We start from the raw sequence: 20714 nt of genomic DNA, 5'->3' as shown, positions 1-20714 counted from the left end.
TGATCTCTACTCTCTTGTTTTCGCAATGATAAATATATACATTCTACAATGTTTGTTGCTGAGTCTAGGCATGAGCATTATGGGTACAAGGTTGGATAGTCGGATAATATAATTGATGACTAAAACTGTTACCTGAACTCTATCCATGTAAAGTAAGGGTTGGATCAATTGGGTATCTGATAAAAGTAAGGGTAATTTCGAAACGATAACTTTTTATTTGGATGGCAGTTACGCAAAGTATACTTGCAAGTAGAAGACGTTGCATCTCGGTGAGTTTATTAGAGGTAAATAAAAACGGTATCGAGGAATAATCAGTTCGCTCAATACCGTCGTTACACAATGCAAATGCAAGATGCAACCCTCAAATACATCCAAGCCGCTCTCGTCACAGCCAATCAGATCAAAGTATCAACCCACATTCTTCAACCATCATTCTTGATTCTTTCCCTCCTCAAGCTTTCTTCAACAAGTCTTGGAATCCAGTGATCATCCCTTTCCTCAAGTTCCTACACTCTACAAACTCACCGTTCTTGCTCAACGTGTACCCTGACTTCGTCTATCTTCAGTCTAACGGCTTATACCGTTAGACTACGCACTGTTCCAGCCTTTCCAAGCCAAAAAAGAAGCTGTAGATGCCAACACGTTGCTACATTACACAAACGTCTTTGTGACGCGGCTTACTTCTTATCTTAACTCACCAACATTCCCGTCGTGGTGACGGAGTCTGTCTGGCCATCGAAGGGAGACGGTCTAGAGCGCGACGCGACTGGAGAACGCAAACAATTACAATAGTAACTTGATACAGCACGTGATCAACAAGACAGGTGTTGGTTATAGAATTGACTTAAATTATTCATTCGTATCAATGTACAAACTCTAAACGGGTATCTGCCTCAATGGTGTTTTGTTTACAACTGGGACACCAAAACACCCGGGACCTAGAGTTCCGGTTGCTAAGTATACTTTACAATGAGGACACACGGCCTGGACCTTTGTCTGAGAAGAACTTGGGGTGGTTTTACACAAACGGGACTCTGGTTTTTACACGTTGCGTTTGGCGGGTGGTGGTGCGGTTTTGGCGAATGATACAACGAACCAGACGTTTTGTGTAGCGAAGGAGAGAGTTGATAAGAAGATGCCACCGCACCCAGCTTCTTGAATCTCAGTGTCTGGTCCGAGGCAAACTGAGCACTCCATGCATCTAAGGGATGCAAAACCAGCACCCTTGCATTTGCGTCTATTCATTTTTCCCCAGTTCTTTAACCAAGAAAATACATGGTGTTAGAATTGGCTCAGAACCCAAACCCCCCTTTTATAACAAAATCTTACGTTTACTTGCACAAAGAGCTTCTTTGGGCTGCTTAGCTCAGAACCCAAACTCCCTTTGTGAGTTACAATATGAGCCTGAAGCCTATATAAAATCATTTTAACGAACGCGAATGATAATTAGATTAGCAGTGATGGACAATAATATATATATATTATTGATCGTTTTTGTCGTCGCCAACAATAATAACAGTAAAACAAATCGTATTCCTTCGTTGTTTTTTTGTTTCCTTCGTTGTTGTTGGCTTAAAAGCAGAAGGGAGTTAACAGCTTTTAAGCGATTAGAGAACACAAATTCAATATGTTGTCGAAAATATTGTTGAAAATAACACAATCTTTCAATTATATTGTTAAATCAATAACCACAAGACAAGTACATTTTTTCCAAACGACCATAACTTAACGTTCACTACAAAATTTGCTATATTTTTACATACATATTTAATATTTGCATACCATAAAGTGTATACGCACTATTGCAATTAACTTACGATCCACATCATTTTCATCGATACAATTTATATCATACAAGCGCCAAGCACAAAAAATGTAAGGTAATAACTATTAACTATATCAATAGCCTATTGGTATATAAAAAAATAGCCTATTCGTATGGGATCGTCATTTCATGCAAAACGAAACAACCATATTACTGCCGGATACTAAACAAATATTTTCCATGGTCACAAACTTATACTGCATATGAATTTGATCAAACTTATACTGCATATAAATTTTATCACAAGTATCTTTTAGGCTTTTAGCGTACATTATCAAAAGTATATTTCCTCATACTGACTTCTCTATGCGCCACTTGTTAATATCTTCTATCAAACTACGTCAGTCACATTGGTAAGGATATTGAGGAAAGAACTAATTTACATTTGCTCTTAGGCCTGAGCAAAATAACCGGAACCGAAGAATCGAACCGGAACCGAATCGAGAACCGAACGGGTACCTGAATATATAAAAATATTAATTATATATACATATAACATCACTAAATGTGTATTTTTAATTTAAAATTCTATTAAAAGTATCTGAAAATAGTTGAGAATAACTAAATTATTATAAAGTATCTAAACTATCCGGATAGTTTTATCCGAAATATTCAAAGTAATCCGAAATATCCAAATTTTTTATCTAAATCATCCTAATTATTTGATATTTTACCCTAAATAACTGATATTTTATCCAAATTATCCGAACTACCCGAACTATCCGAACCGGATCCAAATGAGAACCAAACTTTTTTCGGATATTTTCCGGTTCCTACATTTACTATCCGAACCGAACTAAACCCGAAAATATGTCAAGTACTAAATGGATCCTCTATCCTCTATCCGAACTATCCGAAATATCGAACCGATACCTGAAATGTCCAGGCCTCTGACTCATGGTCTAAAGAGAGACAATAAACCTAAGCTCTATTTGATCAAAAAAAAAAAAAAACCTAAGCTCTATTAATGAAGGCATTTCATCACTGCAACGTGACTAAAGTATAAATTAAATCCTAATTAGACCTTCGTGGATGTCCATGATCAAACTATATACTTAATTTGGATATACTTATGTCACGTTATGGGGAGACTCTAAGCCACTGTTTGGTCTTTTAGAGGAATCGATTTCCTTATCACAGTAGAATGTAATGGTTGGAAACATCACCACTTTCCGGCCCTCTCCATCATCAGTTTAGCTTAATCTACGTACACAGTCGTTCAATTATAACGTTAAATCAATAACAATCTTTCATTTAAAAAACTATTAAGTGTAGTAGATGTTTTAGCGCAAGAAGCTATGGTAAAATTTCTTCCTTGTTTTTCGTGTTCGTTAATTACACTCTGCCATTTTCTTATCATGAAATATTGTTTTTGTTTTTGCTTAAATCATGAAATATTTTTACAACCTACAGGCAAGAAAAGAAATAAAAAGGTAAAAATCAATTCTAAAGATATAAATGATTATACTTTCGCATATTTTCTGCTTAAATTTTTTTATATTTTCAGCCATATACAAGATTTGTTGTATGGATAAAATAGTTTTTGCCAATAAGATAAATTATGTGAATTTGAATTTCTTGTAGACAGTCAAAAACATATCGATGAAAGAAAAAGATAACTGAAAATTACTTCAAATTCAAAAACACACCTCGCATGACAATTGTTTTTAGTTAAAAATGACAATTTTGTTTTTCAGAAACAAACCACGCCTTTAAAGAATAATCATTTGTGCTGCCATAATTCACGGCGTTTGGATATTAGACATAACTAGGGATTAACCCGGGCTACGCCCGGGATTTTTTTATTTTTTCTAATTTAAGTTGTTAAATCATTTCTTATCATATTAAGAAACATATTTTAACACGTTAAATTAAAATATATATTTAACGTGTTAAGATGCATGTCATAATTAAAATTTGTTTAGGTTATGATATATATTTATATAAATATTAAGATGCATGTCATAATTAAAATTTGTTTTTAAATTTAGGTTATGATATATATTTATATAAATATTAAGATGCATGTCATAATTAAAATTTGTTTTTAAATTTTAACACGTTAAATTAACATATTTTTTACTATTTAAATATTTTTTTATAATTTTGTTGGCTGTCTAGTTATCATATTTAGCAAAACTATATGTTGAGTGTTGGAATAAATGCTTTAAATATTTAATTAAACTGCAGAATATTTTTGGATCGACCACATGCTCAACAATCGATTGATCCGTAAAAAGATGATCGATCTCCTTGGCCAGGTAAGTACAATTTTAGCAAAAATATCTTTGATTTTGAAATATTAAGTATATAACTATTCTTTTGAATATTGTTTATGTAAATATTTTTTGTGATGTTTGAATTTGTGATGTTCGTATACTTAACCTAGATGATATTGATGTTTAACAATTTACTGTTTTCTGGAAATAGAAAATAATGATATATCAAAACGTATCTAATACTTTTTAAATGATAGTATAATGTAAATTACATCCATTATTTGAAATAACCATTTGTTGTTTTTATTTTTTTTAAATCAGAAATTATTTTAATTTAAAAACATTATTCATATATAATATAATATTTTAAGTTTGGAAGATTAATCTATATATATAAATTATGTATATTTTTAAAAAATAATTTAAGATATTATATATTGAGTAACTGAATAAAAGCTGAATTTCTTATCTTGAAAATCAAATATTTATATTTTTGTCTTCACGTTATACTCACCAATCCATCATTGATATTTCTAACTCTGTATGTTTTTTAAAAAACTTAGTTTTAAGTAATAAACGAATTGAATAAATTAAATTCATCACCTATAATGTTCTGTAAACTATATTTGAAAACTCTCTAAAATTATATTTTAAGCTTAATATTACTATTATTTAATTTAATTTATTTTAAGCATAATATATGCTAAACCAACTTAAATTATATTTACAATAGGATCATCCTAAACCGGTTAATAAACCAAAAGCAATACTAAACCAACATGAACCAATACCTGATTCGGCGAGGAAGAAAGTGTTTCGGGATAAACGCTTGAATGAATATTAACAATAAAATTCTAGATTAGATTACTTTAAATTTGTAAGAATACCTTTGAGTCTATGAAAAGCAATTCAATTCTCATGAATAAGTTTGGCTTTTGGAAGTTGCGGGTTTCCCAATAATGAATCCACCTAATAAAAAGTTCGTTGTTATAAAAAATCTCTTTCAAGGTCATTAAAGATTTTTGGGACGACATGAGTTGATGGTGGAACTATTTTTTTGCTCGAGTGATTTGAAGTTTTCCTTGATAGTGTGAGGTTGATGTTGATGGAATAATGAGTTTTATAGGGACTTTCTTGATGTAAACTATACATTTTTATTTTTTTTGTTTAATGTGGTATTTCTATTTTTATATAATTTACTACCATTGTATATTTCCATTTGTTATACTTTCTATTTACGTAATATCTATATTTTAAATTTTAAGATATATTTTTAAATCTTAATGTAATTTTCCATTTTTTTAATTGGGTATTTACTTATATTATATATTTACTTATGATTTATGTTTCTTTATATTGTGTATTTCTATTTCTTATACTTTCTATTTACTAATAATTTTATATTTTAAGATAGATTTACATTTTAAGATAGATATTTAAATACTAATGTACTTCTTCCATTTTTTTAAATTGTGTATTTCCTTTTCTTATACTTTCTATTTGGGTAATATTTATATTTTACATTTTAAGATAGATGTTTAAATCTTAATATACTTTTTTCCATTGTTTTTAAGTTGTGTATTTCTTTTTCTTATACTTTATATTTACTTAATATCTATATTTTACATTTTAATATAGATGTTTAATATTTAATGTACTCTTTCCATTTTTAAAAAATTGTGCATTTACTTATTATTGTATATATTATTCGTATATTTATATATTTATAATATTTACTTATTATTTATTTTTCTATATATTGAGTATTTCTCTTTCTTATACTTTATATTTAGTTAATATCGATATTTTATATTTTAAGATAGATGTTTAAATTTTAATGTGTTTTTCCATTTTTAATGTAAAACAGCAATGTTTAATAGAAGAACTTGGACAAATAGTCAAATAGTTATATTTATGTTTTTTTTGTTTTTTATATAAAATGGTAATGTTACATTATAGAGATAAACCATTTTTTTAGTGAAAATGGTAATCTTACATATGTTTAATGTAGTTTTTCCATTTTTTTATGTTGTATATTTACATATTATTGTTATTTTTAAATGTAAAATGATAATCTTACATATGCTTAATGTAGTATTTCCATTTTTTATGTTGTATGTTTACATATTATTTATTATTTTCTAAATTATATATAATGTTTTTTTTACAAAATAGTAATGTTACATTATGGAGATAAACCGTCTTTTTTTTTTAGTGAAAAATGGTAATCTTACATATGTTTAATGTAGTTTTTCCATTTTTATGTTGTATGTTTACATATTATTATTTTTAAATAAAAATGTAAAATGGTAATCTTACATATGTTTAATGTAGTATTTCCATTTTTTATGTTGTATTTTTACATATATTTATTATTTTCAAAATTATATATAATGTTTTTGTTTTTTTTTTATAAAACGGTAATGTTACATTATGAAGATAAGCCGTCTTTTTTTTAAGTGAAAAATGGTAATCTTACATATTTTTAATGTAGTTTTTCCATTTTTTTATGCTGTATGTTTACATATTATTTATAATTTTTGAAAATTAGTAATATTAAAATGTAAAACTATATTTTATGCCACGTGCCATCTTTCGGGAAAAGCTTTTTTGCTGATGTGGACGCTCTATGGAGCTTTTAAAGGTCAATTTTATTAGTATCTTTTTTAGAAAACGGTAATGTTACATTATGGAGATAAACCGTCTTTTTTCTTTATGTGAAAAATGGTAATCTTACATATCTTTAATGTAGTTTTTCCATTTTTATGCTGTATGTTTACATATTATTTATAATTTTCGAAAATTAGTAATATTAAAATGTAAAACTATATTTTATGCCACATGTCATCTTTCGGGAGAAGTTTTTTTTGCTGATGTGGACGCTCTATGGAGCCTCAAAAGGTCCCTTTTATTAGTATAGATTATATCCTTTTGACTTTTTCATTTGATTTCACTTGACCTGACAAATTAACTTAATGAGTAGAAGAAGAAAAACAGAAAATCCAGTATTCCCATCCATAATCGCAAACGATCAAACTAAATTTGTATCGTTAATATTAGTAAGTTTCTCTCTATGAGTATCAAAACACCATCCATTTTTCTCAAAAATAATTTGGTCGACGTTGTTGTTCAAAATGTCAAAGGTGGGTTAGTTAATCAGAGAGTGCTTTAGGAACAAAAAGGGAATTTTATAGGAATAAATGTTCCCCTGTGACCCTATCTTTATGTCTTATCTAAATGTCATTTTCTTTTGCTGAGTGTAGATTTTGAGCCAGTCTCGCCACGAATCTGTACAAAATTAAAATCCATAATTAATTAAAAACATCATTATGTATTTCTGAATACTTTTTCATTTGAAAAGGTGACTAAATCAAAAGGGTAGACCCTCCCACACAGATAACGTCAATGGCCCTCATGTAAAAGAAAACAAGAGAAGCATTCTCCATCAGGACCATCACATTCTTAACCAACACTCTTCAAAAGGTCAAATCAATATTATTATACATCATTTAGAATACAAACTAGGCAAATGCCAAAACTGAAAAATAAACATAAAATGAGTAATGCATGTATTAGGAAATAGTATATTTCCTTATAACTAAAGCGATAATTATGTTAAGGTTTAGGATATATCCATATGTCTTTGGGATATTTTCCAAATCTTTTGTAGGGTTTTCGATCATCCCCCTAGTATAAGTATCATGTATTCTTTATCGATTATCAATAAGAAGAACATTCAAGTCTCTCTGTTCTTAGATTTACATGGTATCAGAGCGGAACGTTTCTGCGATCTAAATTTTTCTTTCTAAAAGCTAGTCTTTCCGAAGTTCGGAAACAATGGGCGAAGGAGACGATTCTTCTGCGTCCAAGAGTTCAACTACAGAACACAGAGGTGTTGTAGCCGCAACACCATACTCTCTCCATGCTTCAGACAATCCCGGAGCATTAATAACGTCGGTGACGTTGACAGGAGAGAACTACAACGAGTGGGCCAGCGAGATGACCAATGCACTTCGTGCAAAACGTAAACTTGGTTTCATCGAGGGTACCATTCCGCAACCAGCTACAGGAGATCCAAATTTGGAACTGTGGTTTTCAGTTAATTCTATGATTGTAGGATGGATAAGGACGTCCATCGAGTCTCGAGTAAGGTCCACGGTCACTTTCATACAAGATTCACACAAACTATGGGAGAATCTACGTAAACGGTTCTCAGTGGGGAACAGAGTCCGTATACATCACCTTAAGGAGCAACTCGCGCGGTGCAAACAAGAGGGTCAGTCGGTGATTGACTATTTTGGTCGACTATCAAAGATGTGGGAAGAACTAGACATGTACTCTCCGCTTCCGAAGTGTACGTGTTCAGCTATAATAGAGTTCGAGAAAGCAAGGGAAGCAGAGAAAATTCATTAGTTCGTTATGGGTTTGGATGAGAGTCGTTTTGGTGGAATTTGTCAGTCTATTATCTCGTCTGACTCAGAGCTTGACATTGGTGAGATTTATGCGAAAATCATTCGCGAAGAACAGAGACTGAACTCGTCTAAAGATCGTGAAACACAGCAACTTGCCGTAGGCTTCGTCGCCAAAACCAATTCTGTTTCAGATCAACAAACTTCGCGTACCAACTCAGTAGGTCCTGAGAAACGAGATCGGGTTCCTACATGCTCTCACTGCGGACGTCGCGGTCATGATAAAGCTGGGTGTTGGCAACTTATCGGGTTTCCTGATTGGTGGGAGGACAGGCCACCAAACAGAGGCAACAATGGAAGTAACAGAGGAGCAGGCAGAGGAGGTCGTGGACGAGGCAATAGCTCGTCAAGGAACACGGATTCTCGAGTCAACAATGCTCACGCAACGACTTCAAATTCCTCAACGTTTCCAGAATTTACACAGGAGCAATGGCAAGCACTCACTCAGATGGTGAATGAAAGAGCTCGTCCTTCAAATGATAAACTCTCTGGTAAGAACAGACATGGTGATTTGATACTTGATACTGGAGCCTCCTATCAGATGACTGGAGACATGTCTTTATTAACGCATACCGTCAGTATCACACCATGTCCGGTTGGGTTCGCAGATGGAAATAAGACATTCGCAACTCATATGGGTGTTTTTCCTCTATCGGATAAGATCACACTCGAGAATGTCTTATTTGTGCCTAACCTTAATTGTTCTTTGATCTCGGTTTCAAAGTTGTTAAAACAAACAAACTGTTTCGCTTTGCTAACTGACACTATATGTATCTTACAGGACCGTTTTACGAGGACTCTGATTGGAGCCGGTGAAGAGCGAGATGGGGTATACTACTTTAAGGACGTCATGGCTGCAAGGGTTCATCGTGTAACAGATCAAGTTGTTAGCTCAGTGGATCAGTTTCGTTGGCACCAGAGGCTCGGACATCCCTCTTTTACTATTTTATCGTCATTACCTATGTTTTCTTCGAATAAAAATGCAGACCCAAGTCCTTGTGACACTTGTTTTCGGGCAAAGCAGACTAGAGAAGTATTCTATGACAGTTCTAATAAAACTAATGAGTGTTTTGAGTTAATTCACTGCGATGTTTGGGGACCTTATCGTACTCGTGCCTCTTGTGGAGCAGTTTATTTTCTTACAATTGTTGATGATCATTCGAGAGCCGTATGGACGTATCTCTTACTCGAAAAGTCGGAGGTCAAAACAGTGCTTCAGAACTTTTGTACAATGACCGAAAAGCAATTTGGAAAGTCAGTAAAGATAGTTCGGTCAGATAATGGAACAGAGTTCACTTGTCTTGCTCGTTATTTCCGTGAGAATGGAGTTCTTCATCAAACTTCATGTGTCTACACGCCGCAACAAAACGGACGCGTCGAAAGGAAACATAGACACATTCTTAACGTGTCTCGAGCACTCTTATTTCAAGCAAGTCTACCAATTAAATTTTGGGGTGAGGCAGTGATGACAGCAGCTCATCTAATTAATCGTACACCTACGAAGCTTCTCAATGCTAAGTCTCCTTATGAAGTGTTATATGGTCGCAAGCCACAGTATGATCAACTTCGTGTATTTGGCAACCTCTGCTACTCACATCTTCGAGGCAGAGATAGGGATAAATTTGGTTCTCGAAGTAGAAGGTGTATATTTGTTGGTTATCCTTATGGTCAAAAAGGATGGAAGATCTTTGATTTAGAGAAAGAACAGTTCATCATCAGTCGTGATGTAATTTTTCATGAAGCAGAATTCCCGTTTGCATCTTCAGTAGTTCCCTGTGCGTCTCAGGCTCCTGCTGCAACACCCTCTCTATTTTGTGATGATGATTGGTTAATCCAACAAACAGATAGCTCCAACGACAGGGGGAGTACGGAGGGCAGAACGCAGAGCATTAGCGGTGAAACAGTTTCCCCGCCTGATCCTTTACCTGTTCTTCCTTCGCAAACAGAGGAAGCAAACACAACTAGTTCAACACCTACACTACCCGTTGATTTGCCTGCAGAAACTGCAGAAACTGCTGTCACACCTCCAGAGACAGAACTTCTTGGTAGAGGACAAAGAATAAGAGCACCACCAGTGAAATATCAAGACTACATCAGCTATCATACCGTATGTCTTAAAGATACCCCACTCGCTCAGCATTGTGCTTCTTCACCGTCCTCTGAAACAGTCTCAGGTAAGACTCCTTATCCTTTGATTGAGTATATTACTGATGCGCATTTCTCACCGTCGCATCAAGTGTATCTCGCAGCTGTCACTGCAGGAGTAGAACCTAAGAGTTACTCCGAGGCCGTCAAGCATGAAGTATGACGACAAGCTGTACGTGGTGAAGTAGATGCTCTTGAAGAACAAGGCACTTGGGACGTTACAGATCTTCCACCAGGCAAGGTTGCAATCGCATGTATGTGGGTGTTTAAGATTAAATATAACGCCGACGGTACCGTTGAGAGACACAAAGCTCGTCTAGTTGTCTGTGGAAATAGGCAAATTGAAGGAGAAGATTTTAATGAGACGTTTGCGCCAGTCGTGAAGATGACAACGGTTCGAGGTCTACTTTGTTTGGCTGCAGCAAAAAATTGGGAAGTTCATCAGATGGATGTTCATAATGTATTCCTACATGGTGATCTCGAAGAGGAAGTCTATATGAGATTTCCACCGGGTTTCAGTCATTCTGATCCAAAGAAAGTGTGCCGTCTACGAAAGTCATTGTATGGTCTTCGACAAGCACCAAGATGTTGGTTTGCAAAGCTTTCTCAAGCACTTTTTAAGTTCGGTTTTGAGCAATCTTACTCTGATTACTCTTTATTCACTTACTCACGCAACGGGACAGAGATTAGAGTACTGGTATATGTCGATGATTTAGTTATTGCGTGCAACAATTCTGACAAACTCACCAAGTTTAAAGCTTATCTAGGAAAGTGCTTCCATATGAAAGATCTCGGCAAGTTGAAGTACTTTCTCGGCATTGAAGTGGCTCGCTCAGCCGAAGGAATTTACATATCTCAGCGAAAATATGTTCTCGATATTATTGCTGAAACTGGACTGTTGGGTTCGAAACCAGTCTCCACACCCATGGAACAGAATCATAAGCTTGCCTCCGATGATGGTCCACTACTTTCAGACCCCAAAAAGTACAGAAGGCTAGTTGGTAGACTCGTCTATCTATCTATCTCTCGGCCTGAGCTGTGCTACTCCATTCATATTCTCTCACAATTCATGCAAGCTCCCACAGAAGCACATTGGGAAGGAGCATTGCGGGTCGTTCGTTTTCTTAAAGGATGTCCTGGTCAAGGAATTTTGTTAAAGGCCGACGCAAATCTTGAGCTATCTGTCTACTGCGATGCAGATTGGTCGTCATGTCCATCCTCTCGACGATCGCTTAGTTCTTTTGTCGTGCTGCTTGGTGGGTCTCCGATTGCTTGGAGAACTAAGAAACAAGATATGGTTTCTCTGTCATCTGCAGAAGCAGAGTACAGATCGATGGCTGCAGCATCTAAAGAAATACGTTGGCTTATTCAACTCATTGTTGATCTTGGTGTTTCAGTAGCTAAACCAGTCCTTTTTTACTGCGATAGTCAGGCAGCTATTCATATTGCGTCCAATCTAGTCTTTCACGAAAGAACAAAACACATAGAAAGGGATTGCCACTTTGTCCGAGATGCTGCTAAAGCTCGACTCATTTTATTTCGTCATGTCAGTACAAAAGATCAGCTCGCGGATATTCTGACTAAGGCGCTTGGTCGACCACAGTTTGATCATCTATTGTCCAAGTTGGGAGTTCAGAATCTTCACTCACCAACTTGAGGGGGAGTATTAGGAAATAGTATATTTCCTTATAACTAAAGCGATAATTATGTTAAGGTTTAGGATATATCCATATGTCTTTGGGATATTTTCCAAATCTTTTGTAGGGTTTTCGATCATCCCCCTAGTATAAGTATAATGTATTCTTTATCGATTATCAATAAGAAGAACATTCAAGTCTCTCTGTTCTTAGATTTACAGCATGTATATATTACATGTCTTAAGGTAGTAACTACGAGTCTTCTATCATAAGATTGTGTGGTGTTTTGTATCTCTTCTTAAATAGTATGTTGGTCTGTTTAAAAAGAAATTATTTTCTTTCTCCTAATACCATGATAGTAATGGATTTTCAAATCTTAACTTAAACCCTACTCATAATTTCTATAAAAGCAAAAAAAAATAAAAATAAAAATTCTATCAAAGCTTAGAAATCACATTTTTAGTCAAAACAGCACATGTTATGTTTTATTATCAGGATTATAATATCCTAATTCTTATTTTTATATGATTCTATTTGACTTTAAATCATCAATGTCCAAAGAAATAAAATATTCATTTAGACGTGAATAATTCATTTGACATCCTTATAATAATATACTATGAGAAAATCTTAAAAATTTATCATGAAAATCGTATAAGCTATCATAAATGTTAAAATTCTATACTATTAAAATATGAAACACAACTTTTAATAGGAAAATGCGAGGTTACTCTGATTACTACAAGTTTTTTTCGTCACAAACTTATAACAAGTTGGTTAAGATACCATATAGCATACGACTCCTTTATTATTAGAGCCCAATAAATTAGCCAGCTTTGTGCTAATGTATTGATTTGGAATTATATTAAAAAAAAAAACAGAACCATGTATATTCCTAGTAGTGCGAAAACTGTATATTGGTCTTATACTTATAGGCTAAAACATATTTCGTGAATTCAAGACATCAGACCAAATGACTAATAGCAGGGACGGATCTAGTAAGGGAAGGTGTGGATGCACTTGCCCTCGTTAAACTTTGAAATCATTGTAAATTTGTTAAGTAAATCTCAGTTGATTGAAGAGATTCATTTCAAGTTTCTTTTTATTACCCTAAGGTGCTGTTAAATGGAAAGATCTTGAGGTCTTAACCGTACTAGATCTTTTTTTCCGCGCTACGCGCGGATTTTGTCTTTTGAATTTTAAGTAAATTTTATACATTTTAGAATGTTTGTTTTTGTAAACTTATAAAAATATTTTTCTTAAGTATGTGCGACGAAAAAGAGTTGAAATACTATAATTTGTGATGTCTTCCGAGCAACTTTAAATTTTAGAAAATAGTATTCTAAAAATCGGATCTAAACAAAACGAATTTTCTAAAATCAAAAGATCTATTTAGGCATTCAGAAATATAGTTTCTTAAAAAGTGCCTAACTACCGCATACAGATATATGATTATTAAAATATTTTTATTAACGTTTGTTGTACCTGATATCCGAAATATACCCAGCTGAATTTTAATTTTGTATAGATGATTAACTAAAATGTTGTTTTTAAGAAATGTGCTTATGGTTCAATTTTTGGTACATTGCTTGCTTATTTGATCTATAAAAAAGATAAAAACCTACTTTAAATATATATATATATATATATATATACAGTAAAAATTCTATAAATTTATAATATTGGTATTTTGGTATTTTATTAATTTATAGAGTTATTAATTTACAAAAAAATTTCCGTATTAGATTTTTGAGAAATTTCATAGGATAGACATTTTTAGTTTTTTGTTACAAAAATGGCTCTCAGTGAAAAAAATGACCAAAATAAGTTTTATTAAAGAGTAAAAACTTATTTTTACCTTAAGGTTAACTAATCTATATTTGGGGTTTAGAAGTAATGGGTGGTGAGATTTTGGGATACGGTTTCAAATTTTAAAAAAATAAAAAATAAATATTAAAATTTCAAAATAAAAAGGGGCTATTTTGGTCTTTTTCTTGAAGTCTATTTTGTGTCAAAAACTTAAAAGAATTATTTGAGAGAATTTCCCTAGATTTTTCTATTTAAGGATATATTTTTTTATAAAATAAAAAATATATGATTTTAGTGTATATACACATTAATTAACTTTTTTGAAATTTGACACTCATATTAGTTTTATTATATTATTGGTGTATATAAAATATGTCTCATAGAATGCGGTTTTAGATATAATTTTATTAAACCTCGTCCAAATATATTAAGTGTTAAGAAATATAAAGATACTTCAATTATGAATGTAAACCAAACAATATAATGGTTGGTTTATACTTATATATAAAATATATGTACAAAAGTTTCTTGTTTATAGGGAATTATGATATATTTTTATTAATTCTGGTGGAAAACAAACCTATGTACTTTTAAATTCTTAAACAATTGAAAGAGAAGAACAACGGTTCTTTTCATTATGATTTTGATGCTTTTCTTTTTAGTTGTAGGTGAAATGTTTCGCCTCAGCTCTTGTATGTAAGTTCACGATTATGTTTTTTTGTGTTGTCAAAGTAAAATGTAAAACCGTGTAGTTGATGATGAAGCCAGTAACAGCTTCTCTGTAAATTTGAATCAGTTTATTATAATGCATTACTTTTAAAAATATGTGTTTATTTTTCTTTAATATATCTTAAGATAATGCTTGTGATGTCACAACTTTATTTTCCGAATACATATTCTTTGGACTGCGATATTTAATTGTCCCATTGAGATTACTTAACCACTTGATCTACAATATACTTTTAAATAAAACGGGATGGTGGTTTGAAATAATTTTCTGTTTTTAATTGAGTAATCAGATTGCTTTGATTTCATAAGACAATTACTACCTTCTCACAATAAACACCACAGAGCCCCCAAACTACAATGAAAGAAGACGTAAAACACTTTCAAAACTTTAAATTTTCTATCTTTATATATAGAAGATATGTTATATCCCAAGATTTGCACTCAGATGCCTCGGGCTGGGAAAATCAGAGAAGTGGTTGGGGTAAAAGAGTCTCAGTGAGGCATTTCCGCACATCTGGTCGTTTCTTTTGAGCTTTGAAATTACTTATGCGGTAAGAGATATGATAACCTTTTTTTTGTTGCCGCACATCTGATCGTTTCTTCGCTAGAGATTGTAAACGCCTCTTTGAGCTGCTTGGCTGTTTTTCCAGCTCAAATTCTTGGAGCTGGGCCTTTCTTGTAAGACTGGTAAGAAAAAGCCAGCATCTGCAATAAGATTTTAGTGAAATACATTATCAAGCTTATTCCTCCGCATGATCTCTGCAGTGGATGATTTTTTTTAGGATGGAATTCCAAAACAGAGAGAATCAGAATCCTTTGCTCTGTTGTTCAAGTTGATCAAAGCAGAGACTGATCTTAACAGCGATTAATATAAGCTGGCTGGTCCATTCTTCTCGTTGCTTCAAAGTAATAACCATCCACACAAAGTATGCTTTTGTGCTCATCGTCCCCTAAATTCACCTTCCCATGGTTTACATACAACTGCATCATCACTATCATAATTAATGAAAATTATATCGTGTGAAGAGCAGACAAAAAAAATAATCCCTAAAGTGAACCCAACATCCCAACTGCAACAAAACAAAGAGAAACCACCAAAATCAGAAAATATAATATAAACAGAAAATAGATCGTTAACCACAAAGTACCTTCTTTCTGCTCTTTTTTCCTTGATCTTCTTCCTCGTTAACTGCTTTCAACCATGACACAGCATGCAAATGATTTTTTTTTTGGTTCATCTACATAATAAACAGTGAGAGGGGTCATTAAAAATCGTAGGTTTATAATATAATGATCTCGACGTTCAGGTATGCATGTGTAACTGGCTTGTTTCAATAAGAAAAGAAAACAACAGAAACTGGATCTAAAAGAAGAGAGGGTCCCTTACCGTTTATCTGGAAATTATATGTCATCTCTCAGCTTAAATCTTCAAAGATTGCACTGAGTCAGTCTATAGACAGAAGCCTTCTCAATCTATGTTTGTTGTTAGCTTTGTAAGATGAACAGCAAAGCAAAGCGAAGCCCTACTGATATTTCAAACTAAAAAGAGATTGCAGAAATGATATGAGGTAAAAAGATTAACTGATTTTGATGCAGGCATGAAGAAATCTGTAGTTGACAAATATATTTAGCAAGGAAGTGGATCGCTTAAGAGAGATCGTGTGGAACAAATAGTGATGAAGATCAACTAATGATGATTTTATGAACTCGTGTAGGTAGATTGTCATCGATTACCCAGATTTTTTCCCTTGCAAACCTATGTTGATCCAGTGATCCACAATCTACAAAAAAGACATACGCACAAACAACTCAATTACAATGTTCATGCGAAAAGATACAATATAAGAAAACTTACATAAAATTACATGAGGATAACAAATCTGAATCCCTCCACGCATTGATTTTGGGGGGTTGAAACCAATAAGATCATAATCCAGAAATCTAATAGCGAGAGAAAGTGAGGATCTAATTTGGCCATCGTTCAATCTTATATATAAATCAATTATTAATAAATCAGAAAATCTAAAAGTGTCATAAAGCTTGGTAAATTAACCAATGGAAGTAAATGTGGGAGAAACAGCTACGGAGGATTTACAGGGAAGAAGTTGAGAAGATGAATATTAATGAGAAAAATTGATTTGAGGAAGAAAACGAAAAGAGAGATAGCAAAATAAAAAAATGATTTTTTTTTTGTTATTTGTGATGACATGTCAATTTGATAGGTTGTGAATTTTTTGCTGAGGTGGATAGGCTGAGAGCTCTAGTTAAAGAACTTTTATTATAGTATAGATTACTTGCACGTATTACTTGCAAGTTGCAACTGGGTACTGCCCGATCTCATTCCCTATTAGTTTAATGCGTTTCCATTTTTAGTTTATAGATATGCTACTGGTGGCAATCTAGTGAATACATAAAACAAAGAAGGTTAATACAATATAACATCTATAAATTAATACTCGATAAATTAATAATCTCTATAAATTAATAAATTTTACCGGTCTCAACTTGAGCCGGTTCAAAATTTGACACAAATCAATAAAATAATAAAATAAAAGTTTTTCAGAAAATTTTATGTAAACATATAGTCTCATTAAAATTATAAATTAATAATTTATATGTATACATATTTGATATAACTAAGAACCTATTATTATATTATTTGTTTTGTACTCACAATGAAATTATATTTATATTTTCTTAACAATTAATATATTTTTGATGAGATTTAGTAATATTATATTTAAAATCACATTTAAATTCTATACAATATATATTATATACACCAAATAATATAATAAAATTCATATACATGTCAAATTTCAAAAAATAACAATTAAAGTTTATACATTAAAATCAAATATATTTTTTAATCTTTAAATAAATATATCTTAAAATAAGAAATCTAAATAATAAAACTTTTGTAAATTAATATCACTATAAATAAATTAATAAAATTACTCTACTGTTAAAATCAAACCATATCCCTTAGGCCTACATAAAATGTTAAATCAAACCATATCCCTTAGGCCTACATAAACAGCCACCACTCAACTAAAATCTTTACCGGAGCAAGAAACCCCAACAAAAACAAACAGTGAAAATGGTTAGCCAGAGCCATACGGCGACGTTTCTTCTCTTCACCACCTTTCTCTTCATTTCCCGATCAATTTCAGCCGCTCATTCCCCTCCACGACTAAACGCCACAACCAACGATCTAGATTTCATCCGAACAAGCTGCAACGCTACTCTCTATCAAGACCTCTGCTACAACTCTCTCGCCGGCTACGCCTCCGTCGTTCAAGACAGTCCCGCGAGGCTAGCAAAGATCGCAACCGGAGTGTCCCTCTCAAAAGCAAAATCCACGCTGGCTTTTCTCTCCAAGCTCTCACGCTCCGCCGCCGAAGTCCAAGACTGTGTTTCATACTTAGATGAGGCAGTTGGTTCCATTAGAGACTCTCTCCGAACACTACGCAACATGAGCCGCGTTGCGGCGGCTCCTTCATCGGGGGAGACGTTTAGTTCACAGGTGAATGACGTGCAGACGTGGATGAGTGCAGCATTGACGTATGAGGATACGTGTACGGACGAATATGAAGAAATGGATGAAGCAGGAGAGATCAAGACGACCGTTTATGATCGTGTGAACAAACTGAAAAGGTTTACTAGTAATGCTCTTGCGCTTGTTAACACTTATGGCAACAATGGAGCCCCATGAGATGAGATTATGAAGAGTTTTTAACTTTAATTTAAAATTTTCTTTTGATATCTTTTTTACATTGTTAAAGGTATCTTTTGATTTTTCAGTATTTTATGGGTTTCATTTTCATAGTGGTGTGTGAGAAAGAAATGAAAGTTTAGTGGAGGCTTCGGAAAAGGTAGTAGGGAGTTCATGTTTCATTGCTTTGACTCTGTTTAATTTTAAATATGCTTATGATTTGATGAATTGTTGTATCAACTAGGGGATTTTGTTTTGATATGAGTTTAATGTGGGTTTAGATAGATGTTAAATTGCCAGATTTTGTATGTTTTGTTAGGTCAAAATAGTAACAAGAAATAACTTATTAACTTTCACAATTCCAAAGTAAAGTATAGCAATAGCTAAGAGCATCAGTACTAGTACGAGATCCACTAGATTTTTTTTATTTAATTTTTTTATCACTAAGTATATTGATTATTGAAAAATGACATGTATAAAACACAATTTGATGAGTTTGAATTTCTTAAAAATAAATTCATTTCTCTTTTCACTTTATCCTTCTTTATTTTCTTATAATTTATTTTAGCGAGGGAAAACTTAACTAATGCTCTAAAGTTCGATCAGTTTGAAGACATATAAGTGTAATTGGCACCCCCCCCCCCCCCCCCCCCCACAAAAACAAATCTTACTTTTCTCAAAAGATCATAATAAGGTAAGGCTTAACTAATTATAGTGTAGAAGACAAGTTACAAAAAAATTGTAGTGTAAAAAGAGAGAGAGAGAAAAGGGCTTTTCTCTCTAGAGTCTCTCCCCCAAATTCTTTTCTAACCCTAGCGCCGCCAACATCAAATCTCTGTTCCGGTGGAGGAGATCGTCGGCAAGTTTGCCGTGTGGGTCTTCTCCGCCACCGTCGGCATCTCGTTTCCGGTTATCGCCTCTCCCTGTTTTGGTTCTCAGTTCGTCTCAACCTCTTTGCTTGGTGTCTCTGGATTTCTCCTCCAGATCTAGCCGAAACCAAAGGAGTCCTAGGTTTCTCTGGAGCACTGGCGAGGTGTGACGACCTTAGGATCTCTCAGAGACCTCGAAACAGCTCTGGTTGGATCGATTGCGCTCGGATCTGGTAGATCTGAGATCCGAGACCGCCGGATCTGTGTGATGCGTCGCTGCTGTCGCCGGTCCTGCTCATTGGTCTCGCTCCAGTCGCTCTCTTCTATGGCCTGTCTCAAGGTATCCTAGAGCTTCTCCTCTCTCTTTGAGTGAAAGGTGGTGTTGAGGCTCACCACTGAGGACTTCTTTCCCTTAGTCCATCAGACAACTACCATGGCTTGTTACAGCGAAAGTTAGTGGTTACCTTCCTCGCTTGATGATACCGTCGCCTAGGGTTTTGAGGACGACCTGCCGTGGTGGTGTTCTCGCTTGGAGGTCGAGCTCTTGCTCTCCTTTTGTTCAGCCTGCTGATGGAGAGTCTCCAACTCTCTCTGTGTCTCTTTTCCCTCCTTGCATACCTCCGGTTGTAGCTTCTGTTCCTACTCTTGATGTCTCAGCCGCATCCTTTAGGTCGCGTGGCCGGTGAGGGCGTTTTGTACCGCCTACGCTTGACCAGTGTTTTTGCTCTTCATCTTCAGCGGTGTTTTGTCGGGTTTGAACTTTTGTCCATGACCGCGTTAGCTATGGGTTTGTTTGCTCGGCGTCCTCCTCTTGTGGTGCCCCGGAGCCGTTGCCAGCCGCCTCCGTTGAAGCCACTTTGAGCCACCTTCAGGTGAGTGTCCGACCAATCTACCCTCTATTGGCTATTCTCTCGATTCCTCCTGGCGATTGAGAAGTGGTTTGTTTGGGAAATAAAATGTTGTCTCTTGTTCTAGTACCATTATTATCTTCAATGCTCACCTTTGGTGGTTTGCTTGGATTTAATTTTTAGTTTCTTAGAGGTTCTTTTTAAACTTTTTTGCAGCCTTTAAGAACAGAATGGCTTAACAGTAGATTCTGGTTCAATATCATTGTAACCAAACATTCATTCTAGTAATGACATTTACATTCTTAGCAAAAAAAAAAAATTGTAGTGTAAAAGACCAATTGAAGCTAAATCAGTCTCTTTAGTAGTGTTATCATGCAATTATCAAGAGTATGGTAATACACGTAACACCATTCTTTGACTAAACTGCATGTATATATAGGAATATATGT

General features: G+C 33.9%; 2 protein-coding genes across 2 annotated transcripts; both read left to right on the top strand.

Annotated features, from left to right (window-relative positions):
* Positions 1-7827: 7827 nt before the first annotated feature.
* Positions 7828-8514, top strand: LOC108869715. The gene has a single exon (XM_018654498.2). It carries the CDS (start codon positions 7882-7884, stop codon positions 8455-8457), a length of 576 nt encoding a protein of 191 aa, XP_018510014.1. The 5' UTR covers positions 7828-7881; the 3' UTR covers positions 8458-8514.
* Positions 8515-17752: 9238 nt separating this feature from the next.
* LOC103839470 (pectinesterase inhibitor 10) lies at positions 17753-18894 on the top strand. Its single transcript, XM_009115977.3, has one exon. It carries the CDS (start codon positions 17934-17936, stop codon positions 18546-18548), a length of 615 nt encoding a protein of 204 aa, XP_009114225.1. The 5' UTR covers positions 17753-17933; the 3' UTR covers positions 18549-18894.
* The last annotated feature ends 1820 nt before the right edge of the window (positions 18895-20714 follow it).

This window comes from Brassica rapa, chromosome A09 (genome assembly GCF_000309985.2).
Source record: "Brassica rapa cultivar Chiifu-401-42 chromosome A09, CAAS_Brap_v3.01, whole genome shotgun sequence".
NCBI lineage: Eukaryota > Viridiplantae > Streptophyta > Magnoliopsida > Brassicales > Brassicaceae > Brassica > Brassica rapa.
The sequence above is the reverse complement of the archived record's forward strand: the minus strand, read 5'-3'. Positions and strand labels throughout refer to the sequence as shown.

What these genes read in the sequence shown, in the direction of transcription:
- LOC103839470 (XM_009115977.3), top strand. Translation starts at nt 17,934, where the DNA reads ATGGTTAGCCAGAGCCATACGGCGACGTTTCTTCTCTTCACCACCTTT.
- LOC108869715 (XM_018654498.2), top strand. Translation starts at nt 7,882, where the DNA reads ATGGGCGAAGGAGACGATTCTTCTGCGTCCAAGAGTTCAACTACAGAA.